The sequence below is a fragment of the Macaca fascicularis genome, chromosome 3 (assembly GCF_037993035.2).
Source record: "Macaca fascicularis isolate 582-1 chromosome 3, T2T-MFA8v1.1".
Classification (NCBI taxonomy): Eukaryota; Metazoa; Chordata; class Mammalia; order Primates; family Cercopithecidae; genus Macaca; species Macaca fascicularis.
Window position 1 is genome coordinate 33,664,637 of NC_088377.1, and position 23,450 is coordinate 33,688,086.

General features: G+C 59.2%; 1 protein-coding gene across 3 annotated transcripts in view; it reads left to right on the forward strand.

Annotated features, from left to right (window-relative positions):
• FAM20C (FAM20C golgi associated secretory pathway kinase) overlaps positions 1-23,450 on the forward strand; it is a 68,136-nt gene that overhangs the window by 39,277 nt on the left and 5,409 nt on the right. For 2 of the 3 annotated variants that reach the window (XR_012432130.1, XM_074034213.1), the window contains 3 exons: positions 15,636-15,728; positions 17,702-17,817; positions 20,051-20,638. Coding sequence is in view for 2 of the 3 variants with exons in the window: in XM_074034213.1 (XP_073890314.1) it covers positions 15,636-15,728; positions 17,702-17,817; positions 20,051-20,229 (388 nt within the window). In the remaining variant the exon portion in view is untranslated. Of the gene's footprint in view, positions 1-15,635; positions 15,729-17,701; positions 17,818-20,050; positions 20,639-23,450 lie in introns of those variants that run through there. The other variant, XM_005548948.4, reaches the window with a different exon arrangement.

Below are 23,450 nucleotides of genomic sequence, written 5' to 3' on the forward strand. Positions count from 1 at the left end.
AAGCTCTGAGGAGAGCCTGGCACGTGGAAAGTCCTGTGTGTTTACTGCTCTCAGTAATATACTGAAGAAAACCCACTGGTGAATACAGGGAAAAGCAGCACATCCACCTGGCTTCCGTGTGGACCCGCTGCTGCACCCTGGTGGGTCCTGTAGCCCCAGCTGCTCGGGAGGCTGAGGTGGGAGGTTCGCTTGAGCCCAGGAAGTTGAGGCTGCAGTGAGTGATGAAAGAAAAGCCGGCGAGGGAGATGATGCTGGAGGACACAGACCAGGGTGGTCCCGGCCAGGGCAGCCAGTGCAGAGGCAGGAGCAGCAGCCCCAGCAGGACCCTCCCATCCGAGCAGCAGGACGGGGCCGGCCCCAACCGTCACGCAGACAGGAGACAGGAGTGGGTGCACTGGGGGGTCTGTTCCAGGGCAGCCAAGACTCCTGGAGGGCAGAGCGGGAGCAGCAGCAGTGTGTGCCGGGAGCCCGGGGTGGTCAGGGCTGGGGATGGCGACTGACACACGGGTAGTGGTGGATGACACGCATCGGCAGGGCCCCATGCGAGGAGGGTCCCGGCATCGAGGGCCCCATGGGAGGAGGGTCCTGGCATCAGTGGGGCCTCATGGGAGGAGGGTCCTGGCATCAGTGGGGCCTCATGGGAGGAGGGTCCCGGCACCGAGGGCCCCATGGGAGGAGGGTCCCGGCACTGAGCGCCCTGTGCGAGGAGGGTCCCGGCATCGAGGGCCCCGTGGGAGGAGGGTCCCGGCATCAGTGGGGCCCCGTGGGAGGAGGGTCCGAGCACCAAGGGCCCGTGGGAGGAGGGTCCCGGCATCAGTGGGGCCCCGTGGGGGGAGGGTGCCGGCATCAGTGGGGCCCCGTGGGAGGAGGGTCCCGGCACCGAGGGCCCGTGGGAGGAGGGTCCCGGCATCAGTGAGGCCCCGTGGGAGAAGGGTCCGGGCATCGAAGGCCCCGTGGGAGGAGGGTCCCGGCATCGAGGGCCCCGAGGGAGGAGGGTCCCGGCATCGAGGGCCCCGTGAGAGGAGGGTCCCGGCACCGAGGGCCCTGTAGGAGGAGGGTCCCAGCTGAGGTCATCCAGCAGCCGCACCATGTGGCCTGGGCTGGAAATGGTGCTCTTGGTAAAGCCCAAGCGTGGTCAGGAGGTTGCCTGCCTGTGTCCAGGTGGGTGAGCAGGAGGCCTGAGGCCCAGAGGAGCACCTGTGAGGTGCGCGTGCGTCTGGCTGGGTGGGCACCTGGTGGTGTGTGCAGCCTTCCCGGCTCCCACGGCCTCTCAGGTACCGGGTCTTTTTCTGCCTGTCTGGCAGGGTTTGGAAGACGGTGGTTTTACATAATGCGTGAGAGGTTGGTGTTTGGCCCACCCCTCTTTGGGCCTCAGTTTCCCATCTGTGCCCAGGGGCCTGGGGTGTTCCTCGGTGCTGAACAGGACACCCAAGGACTCCACCCTCCAGCCCCAGCAGCCGCCGCCACCCAGGGTTCTGCCTCAGGCTTTGCTGTCGGTCTCTGCCACAGACCCGGCATCCGTTCCATCGGCCTCGTCGGGCTGTCCCTGCTTTGTGGAACACGCTGACCCGGGGAAGGCATCTGGCTCCCCCATCAGACCGGACGCCCCTTTCCCTGCTTGGCGGCCGGCCTGGCTGGGTAGCAGCGGGAACAAGGAAGGACAGCGGCTCTTTGCTTTAGGGGAGGTGACGCCCTGAGCTGCCTCCTCTGCAGTGCTTCTTGGAGAAACCCTGGGGCACACCCCACTCCCCATCCACCTGGAGAGGGTGGGAGTCGGGGGCCCTGCACCAGCAGACCTTGCCTGCCCGTCTGTTCTCCCACGTGTCCAGTGGAGAGAAGACAGCCGAGCCTCCCACCTCTCAGACCCCATCCAGGGACATCCCATGGCTCCACAGAGCCGTCTCTCCCTGGACAGAGCAACCCTCACACCTCACACGTGGCCCTGGATGAGGGCCACGGTGCTCCCGGGTCACCACCTGCACTGACCGTCTCCGGGACTGCAGAGAAGAATGTCCCAAAGGTTTTTCGAATCAACTCACTCAAACTGCTTAGCACAGCGCTCAGTGCAGAGTGAGAGTAACGTAACTGTTGGCTTCTCGTCCCTTACAGGCCTTGGTAATAAGCTGCCAGTTTCCTCTATTTTTAACCAAAGCAAACGTTTTCTATTTTCCCACAAACTGAAGAGCGTTGAAATGTTTGTTAGCGGCAACAGTGGGAACCATTCTATGAGAAAGTGACACGTGGTCCTGACGGCGGTTGGAGGGGCCAGCTCCGGGAAGGCCTAGCGCCGCGGCTGACCCGCCCCTCAGCCGTGTGCGTTGCGGGATGGAGCACCCGGCGTGGTGTCCCTCTCGCTGAAGCCACAGTTGTTAAGGAGCCCTGGATTTTGGAGACACAACAGATCCTCTTGGAGCCAGGACCTCTCCAGGGATGGGTTGTGGAGCCAGACCTCTGGGCCTGCAGCCCCAGCCTTCCTGGGCCCGAGGAGGCCGGTGCTCAGAGGGGCCCAGATCCAGGAGGAAACATGGACGTTCAGAACGGCAGGAGCCTGTGTGTGATTTCTGGAGGGCCCTGAAGCAAAGAGCACAGGCCTGAGTCAGAGACTCCTGGTTCCCGTCCAAGCTGTGCCATGTTCTAGCTGTGCAGTTCTGTAGACGCCTCTGTCTCCTTCCAGACCTCGGTTTCCTTGTCTTTAAAATGGGGGCAGCCGTGAGAGCTGTGGGGGTTCCTGTGAGGACGCGTCGCCCGGCCCAGGGATGCACGTGTGGCGTTTGTCACCCTCTCTCTGGCTCATTCGTGAACAGCGGTGCCTTCTCCCGATCATTCCGTGTCGTTTCCTAAGTGTCACGAGCCTTAGCAGTGATGGCCTGACCGGATTTGGAGGAAACAGGTCGGAGTTTTATAACCTTTTCAGCTGGGGCTAAATCACCGTGTCCATCTGCCCTGCCTTCATGTGGCCGGGGGTCCTGTATTCCCCTCCTTGGCTGCTGGAACAAATCACCGCAAACGCAGTGTCTTCACACAACACAAGCGCCCTCTTCTCAGCCAGAATGCAGGAGTCCGAAAGGACGTGAAGGCTGAGCTCCCCCGGGAGGCACAGGGCGGAGCCGTGTGCCGGCCCTTCCAGCTCCTGGAGGCTCCTGCATTCGAGGCTGGGGTCCTTCCTCCACCCTGAGACCCGGCCACACAGCGTCTTCCTCAGTCGGGTCTTCCTCGGCCCCTCCTGTGGGGACCCCGTGGTCTCTCCTTCCTCAGAGCCTTAGCCACATCTGCACAGTGCCTCCCGCCACGTGAGGCAGCAGTCACAGGCCCTGGGGTTCGGACGCGGACAACTTTGGGGCACCATTACTCTGCCCGCTGCAGAAAGCCTGGGAGAGGTCAGCTCAATCTTCATTCTCACTTTAGAGTGAATAACCACAATTGGTACACCTCCTGTGGCTTTTATCAGAGCTGAGGGAAGCCTTGTCACAGGTGCTGTGTCCCCCTGGGAGCTGCCTTCTTGTGCCTGCCTTTCCGGTGCCCTTTGAGGCCCAGGGAGGCCGTCCTGGCAGGTGGAGGGGTGACCTCTGTGGGGCCTTCCTCAGTGAGGAGGAGCGCACGAGAGCCTTCCTGGGTTCGGCCACCAGAATTTCACCCGGTTCTGCCGAGTCCCCCTCCTTGTGCCCTCATTGGAACCCTGACCTCAGAGCTGCGGCCTCTTTCCTCTGCTGGGCTTTTACAAGGGCGACAAGCCCAGTCAGAGGTTTTGAAGTCGGCCTTTAAAACTTGTCACTGCTGCCCAGGACTGAGGGTGGGTGTGACCAGGTGCAGCTTGATCTGACCTCACAGGCCTGACCACTCCCTGTATTGGGGGTGGCGGGCCAAGGGTAGGGCTGGCGTGGCAGGACCGGGACTCCTCCTGACCCCTGGTCCTCTGGGGCCACAGGCTGTGGCTGTCTCTCGTGTCTGACGCAGGGGGCTTTGCCGAGAAGGTTCTTGGGGAGGAGGAGCTGCTGCATGGGGTCTGCGGCCCCCGGCACTATCGGGGCATCCCTGGGCCCGGTGTCTGCCCTCAGCATGTGGCATCCCTGGGCCCGGTGTCTGCCCTCAGCATGTCGCTCCTTCGTGCACAGTTCAGTAAGTGACCTAGGAAGAACAGAAAGGCGGGTGTTGAAACTCTGCCCTGTCCTTCCCACTCTGAGGCTGTCCTGGCAGAGTCATGTGGAAGGTCTGGGACGGACAGCCCGGCCCAGGCCCTCCCTCTGTGGGTCAGCGAGCTCCCGTCCCTGCTGTTTCTCCAAGATGAGTCCCAAGAAGCCCACGGCGCTGGATGTCTCATGGGGACCTCGGCACCCGCTTCCCGGGAGCCCCCAGACCAGCACCCCCATCAGGTGCATTGCAACGCGGCAGCTAGGCAGGCAGGGTGGGGCGAGGCAGGGAATGGGCCACGGTCATGCCAGGGATGGGCCACGGGCCACTTGCTTCTCGGAAGTTCCCTGTGTGTTGAAAATGAGAGAAATGTCACATCACGTTAGCCCAGGCTGTGGCATTTTCAAACTGTTTACACTGAGCCCAGGCTGCAGCATTTTCAAACTGTTTACACTGAGCCCAGGCTATGCCATTTTCAACTGTTTACACTGAGCATGCCGGTGTCTTCTGTCCCCACGGTCCAGGGTATCCGGCGCCTTCTCAAATGCCAGACGCACATGCACTGCCGATCTGTGAGCTCAACCCTGCAGCCCGGTGAGCCCCTGACATGAGTGTGAGTTGCGGTAACTGGACCTATGTCCACGTGAGGGGCAGCGGGTGTGAGTCTCAGGACGGCCGGGCAGGGCGTTCTGTTCCACCCTGCATGCAGTCGGCCTGTTTGTTTTTACTGACTTCCTTCTTTGAATGATGGGTTTTTTTTTTTATCATCTCATAAAAAGCAAAACCAGACCCCCTCCCTGAGCCCTGCCGAGGAGGCCCTGGGTAGCTGGCCCTTCCCTGAGAGCAGCGCTGTCTCCTTCCACTCAGGTGGGGCCGGTGGCGTTGGAGTTGCTGGAGCGGCCGGTCAGCTCAGCTTTTGCTGCTGGGAGGGACACTTTGTCTGGCCTGAGTTGTGTGGAGGGTCAGTGGCGGATGGAGCTGCACACCTGTCCCACTCGCTGGCAGTTTCCTGGCACGCTGACCAAGCTGGTGAGGACCGTGACTTCCGGGCCTGGGCCCAGGGCTCCCGGCGTGCTTTAGACTGATCGTTCCTGTTCCAGGAAGCTTTCGGGCGACTGCCCTGCCTCTCCCCCAGCCATGGCATGCTCTGCTGCTCAGCCAACCCCGCTGGATCTGATAACATCTTTCCACGTTTCAAACCCCGACTCCTGGACAAGCAGACCGTGCCTGTCACCTGCTCTCCTCACCTGGTACACCTTCTGTCAGGGCGCCCAGGAGGAAGGAGAGGCTGCCAGGTGACCGCCTCGGCCGAGTTCGTCCCCTTCCGTGCAGCGGGTTCAGTACTTTTCCAAAACCTTTTTCCTGGGGGCTGTATCCGCAGCACCCCTCCGAGGTGAGAGGCTGAGCGTCTCCTGGCCGAGGTGAGAGGCTGAGCGCCTCCTGGCCGAGGTGAGAGGCTGAGCGCCTCCTGGCCAAGGTGAGAGCGGGCCTGCTGGTCTCCGCCGAGGCTGCCCCTCTCCTCTTAACCTTGCAGGTGTGGAGAGAAAAATCCCAGTCTTCCCAGGTTGCCCAGCACTTCTGGCAACCCTTGAGGTGTCCTTTGCAGCTCCTGTGAGCCACCTGGCTCTGAGAAGCCTGCATGGCAAGGCCAGGGGATTGAAGCCACAGATGCCTCCTGCTGTCACCAGTAGACCTGATCTCAGGTTTTTATTGGCTGCAAAAACATCCCCCCTTCCCCTCTCCCTCACCTGGAGACCCCCTGGGATCGTCTTGCTCCCACTTCGTACTCTGCAGAAAGGGAAACTGAGGCCTAGGGCCACCCAGCAAGCACTCTTTCTGCTCCCCTCATGGGTCAGGAGACGTCTCACCAGGGCACAGCAGAGCACTTGATGGTGGTGATGATGATATGGAGGGTTGATGGTTGGGGTTTCATGTGGAGATGAGGCAGGGTGCCCTGGAGTCTGCAGACCCAGTGGCTGTCGGGCTCATCTGGATGTGTGGTCAGAGGGCAGAAGACTCCAGGAGCATTTCAGAGCCTCTTCCAGGAGTGGAGCCTGGACAGAAAGCGTGTCATCACCACTTCCCTGAACTTCCTGGACTGTTCTAGGAAAAGGGGCCATTCAGAAGCCAGGGACAGCCCGGAGGTGGCCCGTGGGGCAGATTGTCTTGGCCTGCATGTCAAAGCCGTGAGGATCCCGGAGCAGGCTGCCTCCGGGCTGGGAACAGAGCTGCTTGTTTTGTTAACAGCCAGGGTCATCGGAAACCCCCAGGTATGATATGTAGGGATCAGGAACCGTGCTAGAACCAGATTGGCCTCAAGGCAGGGCCTGGTCCCTTCTCAGTGCAGCAGGGCTTGGAGCCACCTGGATTCCACGTGCATGAACTGCTCAGAGGAGTAGGCAGGGGCAAGGAGAGAGGGACAAAGGCCAAATCATTGGCAGAGAGAGAAGCTAACATTTTAGCATCACATCCGTTGTCACCGTACCTCAGGTGATAACAGCTCAGGGTACACTCACAGCAGCAGTGGTGCAGATGCTGGTGATGACAGTGCTGATGGTGATTGTGATGATGTTGACAGTGATGATGGAGATAATGTTGATGGTGATGATGAAAATGATGACGATTATGATGGTGGTGGTGACCATGGTAGAAGTGATGGTGACAGTGATGATGGTGATGGAAGTAATGGTGACAGTGATGGTGATGGTGGAGGTGATGGTGATGATGATGGTGGAGGTGACGGTGATGATGGTGGTGGAGGTGATGCTGATGATGGTGATGGAGGTAATGGTGATGGTGGTGATGATGGTGGAGGTGATGGTGATGGTGGAGGTGATGGTGATGATGATGGTGGAGGTGATGGTGATGATGACGGTGGAGGTGATGGTGATGGAGGTGGAGGTGGTGATGATGGTGGTGGAGGTGATGGTGATGATGGTGATAGTGATGGTGGTGATGATGGTGGAGGTGATGGTGGTGATGGTGGTGATGATGATGATGATGGTGGAGGTGATGGTGGAGGTGATGGTGGTGATGATGGTGATGATGGTGGAGGTGATGGTGATGATGATGGTGGTGATGGTGGTGATGGTGGAGGAGGTGATGGTGATGATGATGGTGGAGGTGATGGTGGAGGTGATGGTGGTGATGGTGGTGATGATGGTGATGATGGTGGAGGTGATGGTGATGATGATGGTGGTGATGATGGTGGAGGTGATGGTGGTGATGGTGGTGATGGTGATGATGGTGGAGGTGATGGTGATGATGGTGGAGGTGATGGTGGTGATGATGGTGGAGGTGATGGTGGTGACGATGGTGATGATGGTGGAGGTGATGGTGATGATGGTGATAGTGATGGTGGTGATGATGGTGGAGGTGATGGTGGAGGTGGTGGTGATGATGGTGGAGGTGATGGTGTTGATGGTGGAGGTGATGATGATGATGGTGGAGGTGATTGTGATGGTGGTGGAGGTGATGGTGGTGATGGTGATAGTGATGGTGGTGATGATGGTGAAGGTGATGATGATGATGGTGATAGTGATCATGATGGTAATAAGAATAATGATGGTGAAGGTGATGACCATGGTGGCAAAGATGATGATAGAGGTGATGGTGGAGGTGACGATGATGTGGAGGTGATGGTGATGTGGAGGTGATGGTGATGGTGGTGATGGTGGTAGAGGTGACACTGATAGAAACGGAAGGAATGAGATGACAAGAGCTCGAGGCTGCAGATAGATCTAGACCTCTCTGGACAATTCTTTGACTGAGTCCTCATTCATTCATTTGTTTATGAAACGCCTGTTCGGAAACAAGCACTTGGCCAGGCATGTGATCCAGAAAACAGAACACTCTTGCCCTGGGGCCCTCCCCCTTGGGTCCAGCGAACAATGCCATCCAGTGTAGCCAGGGCCAAGCCACCTTCTGCCTCAGGCTCCAGGAAAACCCTACAGAGGGGCTGAGACAGACCATGGCAGGGCTGGCAGGGGGCACGTGCAAAGGCAGCGGACGGGGGGGCTGCGAGCTTGAGTCTGGCTTCCTGAGCACATCCTCCCTGAGCAGGGGGCGGAGGGGAAGGAGAGGAGGGGCAGGTGCTGGAGAGCTGACTTGTATTCTAGAGGGAACTGGTGAGGGTTCTCCAGTGATTGGAAAAACCCCAAGTGGGGCCAGGGCTTAACGGGTGGGGTGAGCTTCAGGGGTGAATTGTCCTGAAGGGGTGGTTTGTTGGAAGCTACTTTCTTCCTTACCCCTGGGGCTGCTCCCTCCCTGCTTCCTCCTGCTGGGGGCGCCTGGGTCTGGCCCCTTCCCTGGGACTTTCAGCCCGGCTGTGGCCTCGGGAGCGGAGCCCAGAGTAGAATTCACTGCCCGCTGCCCTCTGCCCGGGAGTGGAATGCAGGGTCAGGTGGGAGCCGCCAGATGGGATGTGCTGTAATGACGGGATTTGTGCAGGTGACTCAAGTCAGCAAGTCATTCGTCTTCTGCGTGAACTTTGTCTCTTTGCAGTGAGGAGATCGGACTCCACCTTCACTAAATGCGCTTTCCCAGCCCCTCTGCAAGGCTGTGCCGGGGACAGATCGTTGGAGCCGGGTCCTAATCCCCATCTCGCCAAGAACCCTCTGACAGCGCTGTTCTGTGGGGGTTGTGTGTGTGTGTGTGCACTCCTGTGAGTGTGCATATCTGTGAACGCACACACGTGCACTTGTGAGTGTGTAAGTGTATGGATGCACGTGTGCATGAATGTGTGTACGCACATGTATCTGCACGTACGTATGTGTGTGCACACGTGTTAATGTGCATCCATCGTGAGTGCCCGTGTGTGCGTTTGTGAGTGTGCAGGTGCGTGTGCAGGGTTTGTGTGTACATGTGTGTTTGTGCATGCGTGCGCGTACTGCAGTGGGTGGTCAGAACTAAACCACCCAGCATCCGGGCCCAGCCCCATGCCGATGCTCACTAGACACTGCCTGGGCCTGCCCCTCCCTGGGCCTCAGTTTCCCCAGAGGCCCCCTGAGCTCTGGCAGGCCTGGAGAGCTCTGCGTGGATGTCCCGTTATATTTCACCTGCTACTGAGACGTCCACATCACCACGCGGTGAGCTCCTACAGTATACCAGGAGTGTATGCCCGTCCCACAACAGCCCTGGCAAGCAGCTGCTCTTATTCTCCCTCTGGGGTTTGGAATCCGGACTGGCGAGAGTCAGTGACAGCAGCAAGAGGAGCCGCCAGACCTGGAGATGTGCCGCCTGTGGGCCTGGGGACGCAGATCTGACAAACGCCCTTCTGCAGGCCTCGTGTGTACGGGACAAGGGGCGTCTGCAGGACCGAACGATTGCAGAGGGTCTTCCCGGAGGCGACGGCCAGGACAGTCCTGACTGAGGAAGCAGGAGGAGGAGGATGGGAAGGGAGGGCAGGCGGGGCCGTGGGCCAGGGAGGCAGTGCTGTTCAGTGCACTGGGGGCAGGGCTGGTGTGCTGGGGGAGGGGGTGGACTCGGCTCCCTCCATCCTGGCCAGGGCGCGGGACGGACGGTGAGCAGACACCAGAGGCCTCAGAAGGCCCCATTTTCAGAGCCCCACTGCGCACTGCTAGCTGGTGTGCCCATTAGATTTAAGATAAAATCAGATTTAAAACTTAGATCCTGGAGGCTCTGGTCACATTTCGAGTGTCCCACAGCCATGTGTGGCCAGTGGCTGCCGAGTTGGACAGCACAGAAGCTCACGTCCAATTTCGAGTGTCCCACAGCCACGTGTGGCCAGGGGCTGCCGAGTTGGACAGCACAGAAGCTCACGTCCATCACCGAGGAAGCACCAGTGGACAGGCGGGCTGGGGGTGAGAAGGTGACCCCAGGCGCCCACACCAACGGGCAGGCTCAGAGGGACATGGAGTGGCTGTGTGTCCAGGGGACCTGGCCTGGGTGAGAACAGCTGCCCCCACAAGACAGTACCTAAAAGAAACCTGTGCCAGCCGGGAGACCTGTGCCAGTCGGGACACCTGGGCCCCAAGAGACCTGTGCCAGCTGGGAGACCTGGGCCCCAAGAAACCTGTGCCACCCAGGAGACCTGTGCCACCCGGGAGACCTGTGCCAGCTGGGAGACCTGGGCCCCAAGAGACCTGTGCCACCCAGGAGACCTGTGCCACCCGGGAGACCTGTGCCAGCTGGGAGACCTGTGCCAGCTGGGAGACCTGGGCCCCAAGAGATCTGTGCCACCCAGGAGACCTGTGCCAGCTGGGAGACCTGTGCCAGCCGGGAGACCTGGGCCCCAAGAGACCTGTGCCAGCTGGGAGATCTGTGCCACCCGGGAGACCTGTGCCAGCTGGGAGACCTGTGCCAGCCGGGAGACCTGGGCCCCAAGAGACCTGTGCCCCAAGAGACCTGTGCCAGCTGGGAAACCTGGGCCCCAAGAGACCTGTGCCACCCGGGAGACCTGTGCCACCCAGGAGACACATGCCAGCCCGGAGACCTGTGCCACCCTGGAGACCTGGGCCCCAAGAGACCTGTGCCAGCCGGGAGACCTGTGCCAGCTGGGATACCTGGGCGCTGCCTCTGCAGTGGATGTTCTGGGAGCTCACAGTTTCCTAACTGCTTTATCAGGCACCCTGTGGTGCAGGGCTTTGCCCCAAGGACCTACAGTGAATTCTAACTGCCCAACTAATGAGTCGCTGAGAATTTTCTAAAGAAAATAAAAATAATAATAATGATGATTATTTTTTGGAGACAGGGTCTCACTGTGTCATCCCGGCTGGATTGCAGTGGTCCCTGCAGCCTTGACCTCCTGGGCTCAAGTGATCCTCCCATCTCAGCCTCCCGTGTAGCTGGGACCACAGGTCCACCATGCCCAGCTAATTTTTTTATTTTCCGTAGAGATGGGGTCTCACTGTGTTTCCTAGGCTGGCCGTGAACTCCTGGACTCATGCTGGGCCGTTCCGGGGAGTCACTGTGCAGACATAAGGCTCGAAGTTTATGGAAAAGAAATCTCGCCTGCATCTGGATTTCTCTTTTTCCAGCTAAAAGTTACTAAAATCTAGTAGAACTCGTGTTCTGTGGAACGAGTTTTGCTCAAAGCTAATCCTTCCAAGTTGAATACGACGACGGCCTTTTAACCTTAAAAATACCCAACACTCCAGCAGCTACCAGCCCCGGAACTGCGGGCTGACTGCAGCGGACCGTTTGGTCTGACCTTTAGTGTTTTAGAAAAATGAAATCCATTTGTCAGCACTTAAAAACCAGGAGATTCCACAAGGTCTAGACTCTTTCTCTTGAACCTCAGGATCCCGGCCAGCCTGGGCCTCGGCTCTGCAGGGCCACCCTGTGGGCAGCGCGTTCAGTTTGCCGCCGCACCTGCCCCTGCCCTGCCCCACAGGCCGACCCGCCTTTGCCGCTGGTGTGCCCAAGACGGCAACGACCGCAGACCCGCGGGGTCGTGAAGCAAATGTGTCCTTCAGGCGCCAGCCCACCATCCACGTTTTATTTTAAGTAGCTCCTGGAATCCCCATCTGGCCTCGCGCCTACTCGGGGCCCTGTCAAGGCAAATGTTACGTGGGATCGTGGAAACTGATCTGTTCCGTTTCTAGCAGCCCAGACTAGTTCTTAGAAAGGCCGTGCGTGGTACAAATCCTTAACCCCCAGCAAGAAACATTCAGGAAACGTGGAGAATTGTGGCCACAGCTGTCTGAGAACAGTGTGGGAGGAAGGGAGCCCGGGCAGCCTGTGACCCAGACGTGGTCTCCCCCAAGGGATGTGGACGTCCCACTCAGGACCTGAGCCCGGCCCTGCTGTTCGTGCAGTGATGATGTCAGCCCGTGGCAGGGCCAGGAGGCTCCCAGGAGTCAGGCGGACCGCCGCTGTGTATATGGAGGGAAGGACCCGGCCGGGGAAGCCAAGGGTTGGGAAGGTTACGGCGTCTGCAGTCTGCATTGCTGGAGTGCTGGAGCCCAGAAGGAACGCCGTCAGCCCTGAGTGGGAGGTGTGGGCCGCAGGGCGTGTGAGCTGAGGATTCCCGCCGGCTCTGTTCCCAGCACCTGGAAAGGTCACCAGCGTTTGATTCTGGTAAATTCTTCCTGGGTGGGGGGCTGAGTTCCCTCCCTGGGCCTGGCCTGGGAGGACGCCCTGGGACGGGCTCTCCCTCCGGTGGAGGCGGCGGCCAGCCTTGGTGGAGGAAGCATGCTTCCCCTCAGACATGATCTTGACAATTGGTCAACATTTCCACCATGATCACATCGGTCAAACACTTGCGTGGACAGGCACGGCACAGGGCCCTGCGGCTCGGCCCCCCTTCCCCTGGAGTGTTGGCCTGAGACACAGAAGCCCTGTCGTGTTTACAGAACGGCACTAACCTTTCCTAAGCAACCCCACCTGTGGCCTTGTGTCCCTTGGCCAGGGTGGAGGGACAGGGCGGTGCCCGCATTGCCCTTCTTGGCCTCTTACTGTGGGAGGCGTTGACGGCAGAGCCAAAGGGTCCTGGAGGCCGTGGGGGAGACTCGGAAACGGGGGGGGTGGGAGGTGACAGGGTGCACACAGCAAACCGGGGCTGAGCCCGGCCTGGGACACTGAGCCCAGCCTCTCCCCCGTGGTGTGACTGTGGGTCCAGGGTGGGTGTGCCGGGGCCCCCCAGCCAGTGCAGGAGAGGCCTTTGAGCTGCTTAACTGAGAAGGGGCCACTGGGAGCTGGGACCCCGGGCCTCCGTCGCGTGGGCCTGGGCTGCTCTGCGGGCCCGTCCGCATCTGGGTCCCCGTGGTCCTGAAGACTCAGGGTGGCCCTGAGAAGGCTGGAGCTTCACCCCACTTTTCAGATGAGAAAACTGCAACAGACGGTGTTTGTGTCGCTGTAGGGGGCGGGGGAGGCACACGGGGTCTCGGGTCGTGGCAGTAGGTTGAAGAGCAGCCTGTGAATCTGAGTAAGACCCAAGTAAGAGTATGCGCCTAGGGCTGACTGGACCCAAATCCGTGGGTGGGCGCGTGAGTGTTCTGAGGCACTTGGTGAGGAGATGTGCTCTGAGACTGCGTCTACTGGCCTTGTTTCCTGATTAAAAACTGGTGTCGTGCTCCCTGGGTGCTGGGCCGGCTGCCGCCCTGCTCACCCTCACAGACAGCCACAGGCCCGCCTGACATCCCCAGCCTGCGTCCTGCTGTGCTCTGGAGCCTCTGCCCTGCTTCTCCGAGGGGCCGAGCAGGGCTGGGCGGTGGTCAGGGTCCCAGCTCCAGGCTTGGTCTCAGGTGTCCTGGCTCCCCCAGCCCCAGGCTCCCACCACGTGCAGAGCAGAGCCCCTGGCACTGTCCAGGCTTGGTCTCAGGTGTCCTGGCTCCCCCAGCGCCAGGCTCCCGCCACGTGCAGAGCAGAGCCCCTGGCACTGGGACAGGAATGGGGAGTTCGTGGAGCCCAGGAGGCTCCTTCGACCCGGGCTGTTCACATGGAGACTGGACCTCCTGCCCCCGGCCCAGGCTCCCTCTCTGCCCAAGGCCAGAACAGTGCTTGAGTGTACTAAGCGTAGTCGCTCTACTGCCTGAATTAATGAATGAATGAACAAGCGAATGGACGGGACCCAGGAGCCCTGGGCTGAGCCACCGACGCTGGCCCCTAAGGAAGTCACTGACTCTCTGGGCTCCATGTGCTCATCTGTAAGTGGGTGAGCGTGTGACCTCCAGGTCTCCCTCGTCACGGGAGAGCCCCACGGATTCCAGGCCTGGGTGACAGCAGCAAGGGAGTCCCACTGAGCAGCAGCCAGGTCCTGTGGGGAGCCAGCACCCCCGAGAGCAGCTAACGGGGTCCCTGTTCCCCGCAGGGCATCTGCCTGCCCCTCGACTTAGGAACCCAGACCCAGGCCTCGTGCTGCTGGGAGGGCCCCTGACAACCCCAACGTCCACTGGGTCCTGGAGAAGCCAGGCTGGGAGTTGGGTGGACCTGGTGCTGGGCCATCCAGGCGTTCTTTACCCCACCCTGCTCCTTCACCCCACCCTGCTTTAGGGGCAGGCTCAAAGCAGCCTGTCCTGGGCCTGGGGCACTTAGGCAGCATTAAATCCCCACGGTCAGCATCCACCAGCCCCTCACTTTCTATGTAGAGAAACGGGGACAGCGAGGGGGGAGCTGCTGACCAGCGTCCACTGCGGGCGAGGTGGCTGGCGGCCGCTGGTGGCCCAGCTGGGGCTCTGCGTTGGCTGTCACGGGCGGGGCACCGGAAGTTCCAGCAGCGTTCGCCTCTGCTCACTGGGCTGGGGGTGCTTGTAGGGGGCAGAAGCTCATCCTTGCTGCGGCATCTGGGAAGGTTTTGTGGAGTTTGCCTTTGAGCTGGGCCTTGAAAATGACTTGCACTTGAAGCTTCAACCAACAGACCTCAAAAGTACAGGGTGTGGGAACATGCTGTACACACACAGAATGAGTTCCACAGTCCGTGTAGGGCTGGACACCATGCGTCCAACAGCCTGTCTGCAGGCCTTGTCAGAGCCTTTATGACGCGCGTGTGGACGGGGAAGACCTGGCGGGGTGGGCGGGAGGAACTACTGCCCAAACTCCAGCCTTCTCTGACCGATGACTTCTTGAGTGCTGAGAAGTTGAGGCCCGGCCGTCTGTAAGACACTCGTTAGGAAATGCTAACAGCCGTCTGGAGACGTGAAGGGAAGGTCGTCCCAGGAGGGCGGAACAGCGTGCACAAAGACAGGAGTGTGGAGGGCCAGGAGACAAGCGTGGGAAGCAGCAGCTGACAGCCGTGACCCCAGCTCAAGAGACGGGAAGCAGCTCAGTGGGAACTGAGGCCGACCGGCGGGAAGGAGGGAGACATTGGAAAAGGGGTCAGGTCATCTCTTCCAGGCTTCAGAAAGAGGACCCACGGCAGCCCCCAGAAATCTCCCAGCCTCCCTCACGTCCCTTCCTGAGAGCTGGCGGGCAGCGGAGGCAGGTGTGAGGGGCAGCCGGTCCGACCTGACCCTGGCCTCCGGGCCCACACCAGGGGAAGTCCGTCTCGTTTGTTGAGGGGGCTCCTCTTGTACCAGGGCCTGCCCCTCCCCGTGTGTGGGCCCATGTGGCCCATGCTCTGCCTGAATCTCTGGGCACCAGGCAAGAGCGGCTTCTCGGGAGAATCCGTTTGGCTGGTGGCGTGGACCTGGGGTGGGCTGTAAATATTTAATAACCAGCTCCCCGGGCGTAATAAGCCTGATCTGCAGTTTGCCCGTTTCCGTGGTGTGAGAACTGCCCCCTGGGCTGATTTCGAGGTCACCAGCGTGGAGTTGGGAGCACGCGGGGTGCTGCTGCTAGAGGGGACTTTGGCTCTCGGCTGCAAGAGACAGACACCCCTAATCAGGAAGGGACGAGACCCTGGTGCCTGTCGCTTCTGAAGGGAATGTGTTTAACGTAAGTTGATATCGTTTAATTTTTAATGATGATTGTGTTTCTTGACAGTTAGCAACACCCTTAGAAAGAGAACAGTGGGCTCTGGAGGGCCGAACCCAGCACGTCCCGCCTCCTCCGGCACCCGGAGGTTTTCTCGGTGACAAACCGTTTCCGTTTCTGTCCTGTTTTCGCAGACAAACGAGGGAGCAGGAGACGCCCCCTGACTTTTTTTATTTCTCTGACTACGAGAGGCACAACGCGGAGATTGCAGCCTTCCACCTGGACAGGTGAGCCCTTCCTCCGTCCACGCTCCCGTGCGCTCAGACCCACCGGTCAGCCGGGCCGTCTTGCGCTGGACACAGCAGGACGTCGTCGTCACCTTGGTCACCATCAGGCAGCGCTGGTGCCTGCTCTCCCCCCACCCCGAGTGCTGCCCTGACCAGGTCCTGTGTGTTCCCGTAGCCCACACAACACGTGGTAGGGAGACCCTTTCATATCCCCCCTCACAGACAAGAAACGGAGGCAGTGAGAGGCGATTTGCCCAGATCTCCGTGCTCCTAACCGTCCCTCTGTCACGGAGGGAGAGGGTGCCCTCAGGGAGCCTTAATCCAGATGGGCCCCTCAGGCACCCCCACCGTTAGGGCAGACAGGAGGCGCAGTAGCTGCTGTGCGGTCCGTAATAGAGGAAAAGGCAAGAGGGAAGGAGGCAGGGAGGGAAGGGGGAGTATTTAGTGCCACGAATCTTAACACGGAGAGTCACAGGGCGCAGATGTCTCCGGGAGACCAAAGCAGGCTTCCCGAGGAGGAGGAAGCCACGTTCGCAATGAGGGGGCCCGGAAGGCCCCGCGGTCGCCTGTCTCCGCTGCCCCAGCCCAGCAGAAAGTGAACCCGTCGTGAGGGTCAGCTTGGCCCTGCTGCTGGGGAAGTGAGGGGGTCCGTGTTCAGTACCCTCCAGGGGCAGTTCACGGGCCTGGCCCTGGGTCCAGAGGGGCCCCGTGGATTGAGGGACCTTGCCCTGGTGCAGTAGAGGGAGGAGGCGCCACCCTCAGCCCCCTAGAGCCTCCTTGTCTGCCCTGCAGGGCCCTGACATGTCCCAGCCCGGGGTGCGGCCCCAGAGCCGGCAGCACTGGCATTGCCCTGGGCCAGTTGGAATGCAGAGTCCTGGGCTCCACCCAGACCTGGGACCAGAATCTGCATTTTCACAAGATCTCTAGTGACGTGGGCGCACGTTGGAATTTAAAGGGCTTTTTTTTTTTTTTTTTTTTTTTTTTGAGACGGAGTCTCGCTCTGTCACCCAGGCTGGAGTGCAATGGCTGGATCTCAGCTCACTACAAGCTCTGCCTCCCGGGTTTACGCCATTCTCCTGCCTCAGCCTCCCGAGTAGCTGGGACTACAGGTGCCGCCATCATGCACAGCTAATTTTTTGTATTTTTTAGTAGAGACGGGGTTTCACTGTGTTAGACAGGATGGTCTCAATCTCCTGACCTTGTGATCCACCCACCTCGGCCTCCCAAAGTGCTGGGATTACAGGCTTGAGCCACCGCGCCCGGCCTAAAGGGCTTTTTTAAGGATCAAAGTCTCCTGTGGTGACTACAGAAATCGCCAGAAGCCCGATTTTCAACCATTTCAGCTATCTAGAAGAGCCTGAACCCATAAAAGGGCTTTTCTATGAAAAGAAAGACAGTGGCCACCAAGCCAGGGAGGGTCACTCGTTAGGAAACAGCTCCCCTCGGATCAACGTGTTTATAAAGCAGGACACAGAGCCCGGTGCCCAGGCAAGCCGTCTGACAGGTGGAGGGGGCAGGTGCTCCACTCAGAGGCACGGTCGGGCCCTGGGCCCCGGGTCGGCCCTGGCAGATGGCCCACGTTCCTCCACACCTGGTCATCTCGCCTCACAGGATAATCACCACGTCCTCCATCAGCAAGAAAAGCTCTCGCCCTGCATTCTCCACTTAATTAAGCAAGTGGGAGCCTGCGGTGTGGTTCAGAGAGAGTTCCATTAAAAGTGGTGCCTTTAATTTAATTTTGTTTTAAATTTAGCCCTGGAATGAGGGCAGGCTTTAGCTATGTGGGCAGTTGGCGGTGTGTGCCCATCAGCGAGGCGACGCCAGCCCCGGTCCCTCAGGGGCCTCTCCCGCCCCCATCACCGCAGGGCCAGGCAGAGCCCCCGGGCCTAGGGCTGGGTTTATTCGGAGGCAGGGAGACAGAGGCCGGCTCAGCCGCACAGAGCACAGAACCTCCCATGCCCCTTTCTTGCCAGGATCCTGGACTTCCGCCGGGTTCCTCCCGTGGCCGGCAGGATGGTCAACATGACCAAGGAGATCCGGGACGTCACACGGGACAAGAAGCTCTGGAGGACCTTCTTCATCTCTCCAGGTAGCCTGGCACGGGGGGCCCACATTCATCTCTCCAGGTAGCCTGGCACGGGGGGCCCACATTCATCTCTCCAGGTAGCCTGGCACGGGGGCCCACATTCATCTCTCCAGGTAGCCTGGCACGGTGGCCCACATTCATCTCTCCAGGTAGCCTAGCACGGGGGGCCCACATTCATCTCTCCAGGTAGCCTGGCACGGGGGGCCCACACCGAACCCACAGTGATGGGGCTTGAGTACCTCTAACTAAAAGAAACCACGTGCAGGGCCGTTCCCAAACCACCTCCCATGTAGGGTGCCCTGTGCCCCCTTCCACACCAGGTGCCGAACCACAGACAGCTTCAAGGTGGCACCATCACCATTTAACCGACGTCCTGCTGTGCACAGAGAGGCTGTTTCTTCTTCCATTTGTTTGTTTATTTTAACTGGTGAAACGATTCACTTTCGGGAGGTCCTAGCCTCTCCAGGGAGCCTTCTCCAGGTGGCCCAGCCAGCAGACCTCTCTGGGACCTGCCCACCCAGATTTAAACACACCCAGCAGAACCCCCGTCCTATAGCAACAGGGTGGGCGGCCTTCCCGGCCTCGGTGAAGCAGCTGGACTGTGAGCAGGGCTGGCCCCGGTCCCCAGTCCCTGGTGCCCTTGAGGGGATACAGGATGGCCTGAATGTCAGGTGGGAATAGATGTCTCTGTTGGTGCTGAGGTTTATAAAACCTTCAAGACTGTACGTGATAAGTACAGTGCACACATAAACACACTATTTTCTACTTAATTATCTACCCAGGTTGCTTTAACCCTGACATTTGGGCTGGGTGTGGTGGCTCATGCCTGTAATCTCAGCATTTGGGGATGCCAAGTGGGGAGGGTCACTTGATTTCAGGAGTTTGAGGCCAGACTGGGCAACATGGCCAGACCCCTGTCTACAGGAAATAAATAAATTAGCAGCCGTGGTGGTGCTTGTCTGTGGTCACAGCTACTCAGGAGGCTGAGGCAGGAGGATTGCTTGAGCCCAGGAGTGGAGGCTGCCGTGAGTGGGGATCGCGCCAGTGCCCTCCAGCCTGGGCAACAGAGTGAGACCCTGTCTCAAAAAAAAAAAGAAAAGAAAAGAAACTGGCATTAGCGGCTCTGCCAAGGGCTCAGTCCTCCCCTCCGAGCGCCTCCCTTGCGCCAGGCCCCTGCTTCACAGCCTGTTCCCATTTCCACCGCTCACCTGCCGAGCTCTGGGACACTCCCCTGCCTGTTCTGAACTCGGTCCCCTACGTTTCCATCTTGAAGGTCAAGAGTGGTCCCAGCGGTGGTGAGTACTGCGGAATGAAGGCACCCAGTGGTCACCCCAGGATACCCTGCAGAGCAAGGACCTCGCTGGGGAGGGGCCCTCCGGGTTGGAGGCTCTCGCTGTCAGGGGCCTCAGCCGCTCTCCTGGCCCGTCTGTTTAATTCATGCAGATAAAATCCAATTAGGGCCCCTGATTAGCTGCGTCTTCAGATTTGCTGGCACATAAAACCTTGACCTGAAAGCTCATTTTCTGCAGATGTTTCGGATCGATGTGCGGACTCTGCACTTTCTCTTAACTGCATTCATGAATTTGTCAGAACCAGGCTTCTGAATCCATGATTTAATTAAGTTTTGTTCCGTCAGCCGGGGCTCACCGAGATCCTCATTTGTTTTCTTCCTCTCAAAGCCCATTAATAAGAGAAAAATAGGACAGAAAGCTCCACAGAGGCAGGAAGAAGGGCTCCCTTCCCTGGTCCAGTGGTGCCTGGCCTCACACACCAGGAATCGGGGCAGAGGCAGAGCCTGAGTGTGGGGGTCTTTGAGGGCTCCCCGGTCCGCTGTGCCTGAGCCAGGCACACCCCAGTGATGGGGAACACATTGGCTCACAGATAATTCAGTCCCTGTTTGGATGGTTTGAGCTGTCCATCTTTTCTAAGGGGCTGAAACTCGCCTCCCCACCCTGGGAGTCCAGGGCTTCCTAAGCACGACTGAGCTCCAGCCGCTGTCAGCCGTTGGATGGACCCTGACCGCACCATCCGGGCACTGCCTCCTGCCCCACCGTTCACAGGACTGACCGCCCTGCAGCCCGCCATGCACACCCTGGTGCCCGCTGAGGCTGGGCTCCACCCCGGTGATGCCTGGATGCCTGACTGCTTCTTATCCACGTCTTTTTACAATTTTTTATTGCAACTTTTACAGTGATGGATTCCAAAGGTTCCAAAGACTAACATTCTCCATCCTCAGGTGCCAGCACCCTGTGCAGCGACGGCGGGAATTCCTCCAGCTTAGGCTCGATTCTCTGCATTGCAGACCAGGCTGTCAGTTCAGGACCGACTGAAAGAGACCGTCACAGGGTCAGTTCGGGACCGACTGAAAGAGACGGTCACAGGGTCGCGCAGGGAGGAGTCAAAGACACCCATTGATGCTGAGAACGTGCCCTGCCTGGCCCTTCTCCGAGCAGCATCTCCGGAACTCCTCACTTCACTGTAAAACGAGCCTGTGGGGGCAGGTTGCTCCCTCCCCATTTTTAAGGTCTTACTGAGTGACTGGGCACAGAGGCTCACACCTGTAATCACAGCACTGGGAGGATCACTTGAGCCCAGGAGTTCAAGCTCAGCCTGGACAACAGAGCGAGACCCCATCTCTACAAAAAATGAAAAAAATCAGCCAGGTCTGGTGGTGTGCACCTGTGAGTCCAGCAACTCGAGAGGCTGAGGCAGGAGGATGGCTTGAGCCCAGGAGGTCAAGGCTGCAGTGAGCTATGATTGCACACCACTGCTCTCCAGTGTGGGTGACAGAGTGAGACCGTGTCTCAAAAAAAAAAAAAAAGAAGACTGAGTTGATTATCAGTCCAAGCAGGTGTATTAAGTCACTTCTACGTCCCATGTTGGCTGACGCTTGGAATCCCCAGGTCCTCAGCAGGCCAGGGACGGTGGTCACCGGAGCACCCCTGAGCTCTGCACTGCAAGTCAGCCGTCGACCACCTTTGCTGCCATTGCTGGAATCCCTTCTCACGTCTCCCTGGAGCCACCACTTTGATTACGCGTTCTGGCAGCTTCCCTGGCTACTCCTGGTTTCCGGATATTAGTTGCGTTTTCCAGGGCAGCGCAAGTTTCTCCCCTAAAATCCCAAGATGTCCTCGGCCGCCGGAGGCCCCAACAGTTTCGTCTCCCTGCCCGGACAGACGAGTCCTTGAATCTTCCACAGCAGCTGGGCCCAGCATTGCCGGGCGCCTCGGAACGCAGCCCCTGGGACCCCACTGCTGCCACTCCGGCCACTCTGCCCTGTCAGTCCGATTTCTTCCAGAAGCCTCTATGAGCACTTGGCTTTCTCTAAAGCAGCAGGGAACGGTGCAGGAGCCAGCCTGGATTCCTCTTCCAGGGAACAAAATCTGTTCCGATTCGTTTGCTCCACTTTGCTTTGCGTACGTCTCCCGACCGCGGATACCAGGTGACCTCAGAGGCTCTGCAGGAGCCCCGGGCACCTCGGAGGGCTGAGCCCACTGCAGACAACCCCTCGGCCTCCCGTGGCCTGAATGACCCTCCCGTGGGGTGAGTCAGAAAAGGGAAAATCCCATCAGCCAGGGCAAAGTGAGGGAACGAGAGGCAGCCCGGACTAGTGCTTGGGGAAAGTGGGCTCTGGGAGGGGGAAGCAGGAGGATGAGCCCTAAGCAGCCCCCTGCCCCGCGTAGGGATTGTGGAGCTCAGGTTTGGAGAGGGCAGTTAGGATCCCAGCACCGCACAGCCGTGTAGGGGCCGGGCCGCAGTCAGAGCCTACCTCTCCTAAGCCCCAAACGCTCACGGAACTCCCTCCCCCACTTCTCATGTAAGTTACCATCTGCACATTGCACACATCCCAGAGGTGCACAGGTCGTCCACGCACAGCTTTGCGTTTCTACAAGGTGAGCGCCCCCAGGACTAGGCCCAGGTGCCCCGCAGCTCCAGAAGCCACTCAGGCCAACACAGCCTGGACAGAAGGGTTTGCCATCACTCGCTTCACCTTTTTTCCTGCCACGGTGGCCTGGGCTTGGCAGAGTGGTCATCAGGACTCTCTCCAGTGCTGTGTCCAGCTTAAACGCACGTTGAAGGTGGCAAGTTTCCAGCTATGGACCCACTTCACGCAGCCAGAGCCGCTGCCCTAAATAACAGTGTCCGCTGGGCCCACAGCCGTCCAGGGTGGCAGGTGGCAGACGTCCGCCTTGCAAAACTCTCCTCCTGCCGGGCCAGCCCCCCGACACAGTCAGAGATAGGAATGGTCAGAGATGCTCCAGCCACAGGGTGAAGGGGCCGCCTTGGTCCTTGTCAGGAGCCACACTCTTGCCCGGCTTGCTCTCCAGGAGGCCAACCGTGACGCCATTTTTGGGCGACTGGAGGAGGCAGGATCTCTCCTGGGTGTGTCTGGGACTCTGGCTTCCTCCTTGCTGTTTGTGTCTTTTATTATTTACTAAAATGGAAAAGGACTCACACTCCTTCCTCCCAGAAAGCCCAGCCCTCCAAGTGCAGGGCAGCCTGCGTTACCTTGACAGCTGCCTTCCCACGGCTTCCTTGTGTGATTCCCAGCCCGAGATGCAGGCATTGCTGGGTCCCCCGCTTCCTGGGCGAGGGGCTGGGCACGGAGCAGGGAGGCACTCGCCCGAGGTCACACAGCTCAGGCCCCTTCTAACCCCACCCGGGAGGCCCCTTTAGTACCCGACTTGGATCTGCAAAGAGGAATGGCCGGGGACCCGAGAAATGCCTTTCTCTTTTAACCTGATACCATCTGAAACCGGCTTAGCCGAGGACGGCAGACGCATTTTAAGCCTCCAGCCAACGAGTGCTCAGATGAAGATTTTGCTCCTGAAATGGAGCTCCTGCCCCGGGGGGCTGCCTCATCCGACTGTGGGCTGCTGATTAATCTGTATCAACACACAACAGGATTGCAGCTGGTCTTTCTTTGATCGTTCTTACAGTAATTACCCAGCGTTGGCACCGGGGAGAGGGGGCGCGGGAAAGAGGGGGCAGGCAGGTGATCAGGGCGTTGGGGCCAGACCAGCCGGGACCTGCCAGGTGCGTGGGGTGTGGTGGGGACCAGGGCGGCCTGGGACTCACCCCATTGCCTCTCAGAACCTCAACTTATTCAGCTAAAAAAGGGCAGCCCATACCGGCCGCCCTCCTGTTCACTCCACTGGGAAGTGCCCTGCCGAATCTGTCTTCAGATCTCATGGGGAGCCTGCCCTGCAGCCTGGAGGCTCCAGGAACACCCCAAGAGACCCTTGGAATCACTCAGCCCGGCTGCATGGCTCAAGGAGGGACCCCTTTGGCTGAGACGTCAGCCGTGTGCTCAAATGACAGAAATGCTGGGACTGGGGGTGCTGTGAGTGAGGTTCGAGGCTCTGGCCCCGACAAAACCACGTCCTCACCAGTTCTACAGCCCCAGACTTTCCAGCGTTTCTCCACACACAAATAAAGCATGAAAAACGATTCAGTCAGCAAATAAAGTCAGGAATAGCGCCGTCGGCCGGGCCTCCAGCGTCAGAGCAGTGAACCCCCATTGCTAGCGGGCCTGGACAGCTCTTGCATTTTTCTCATTACTTTTTATTTATTAAGGTATAATTCATGTACCATGAAATTTACCACTTAAAAGTGTACAGTTCCATGGCTTTTAG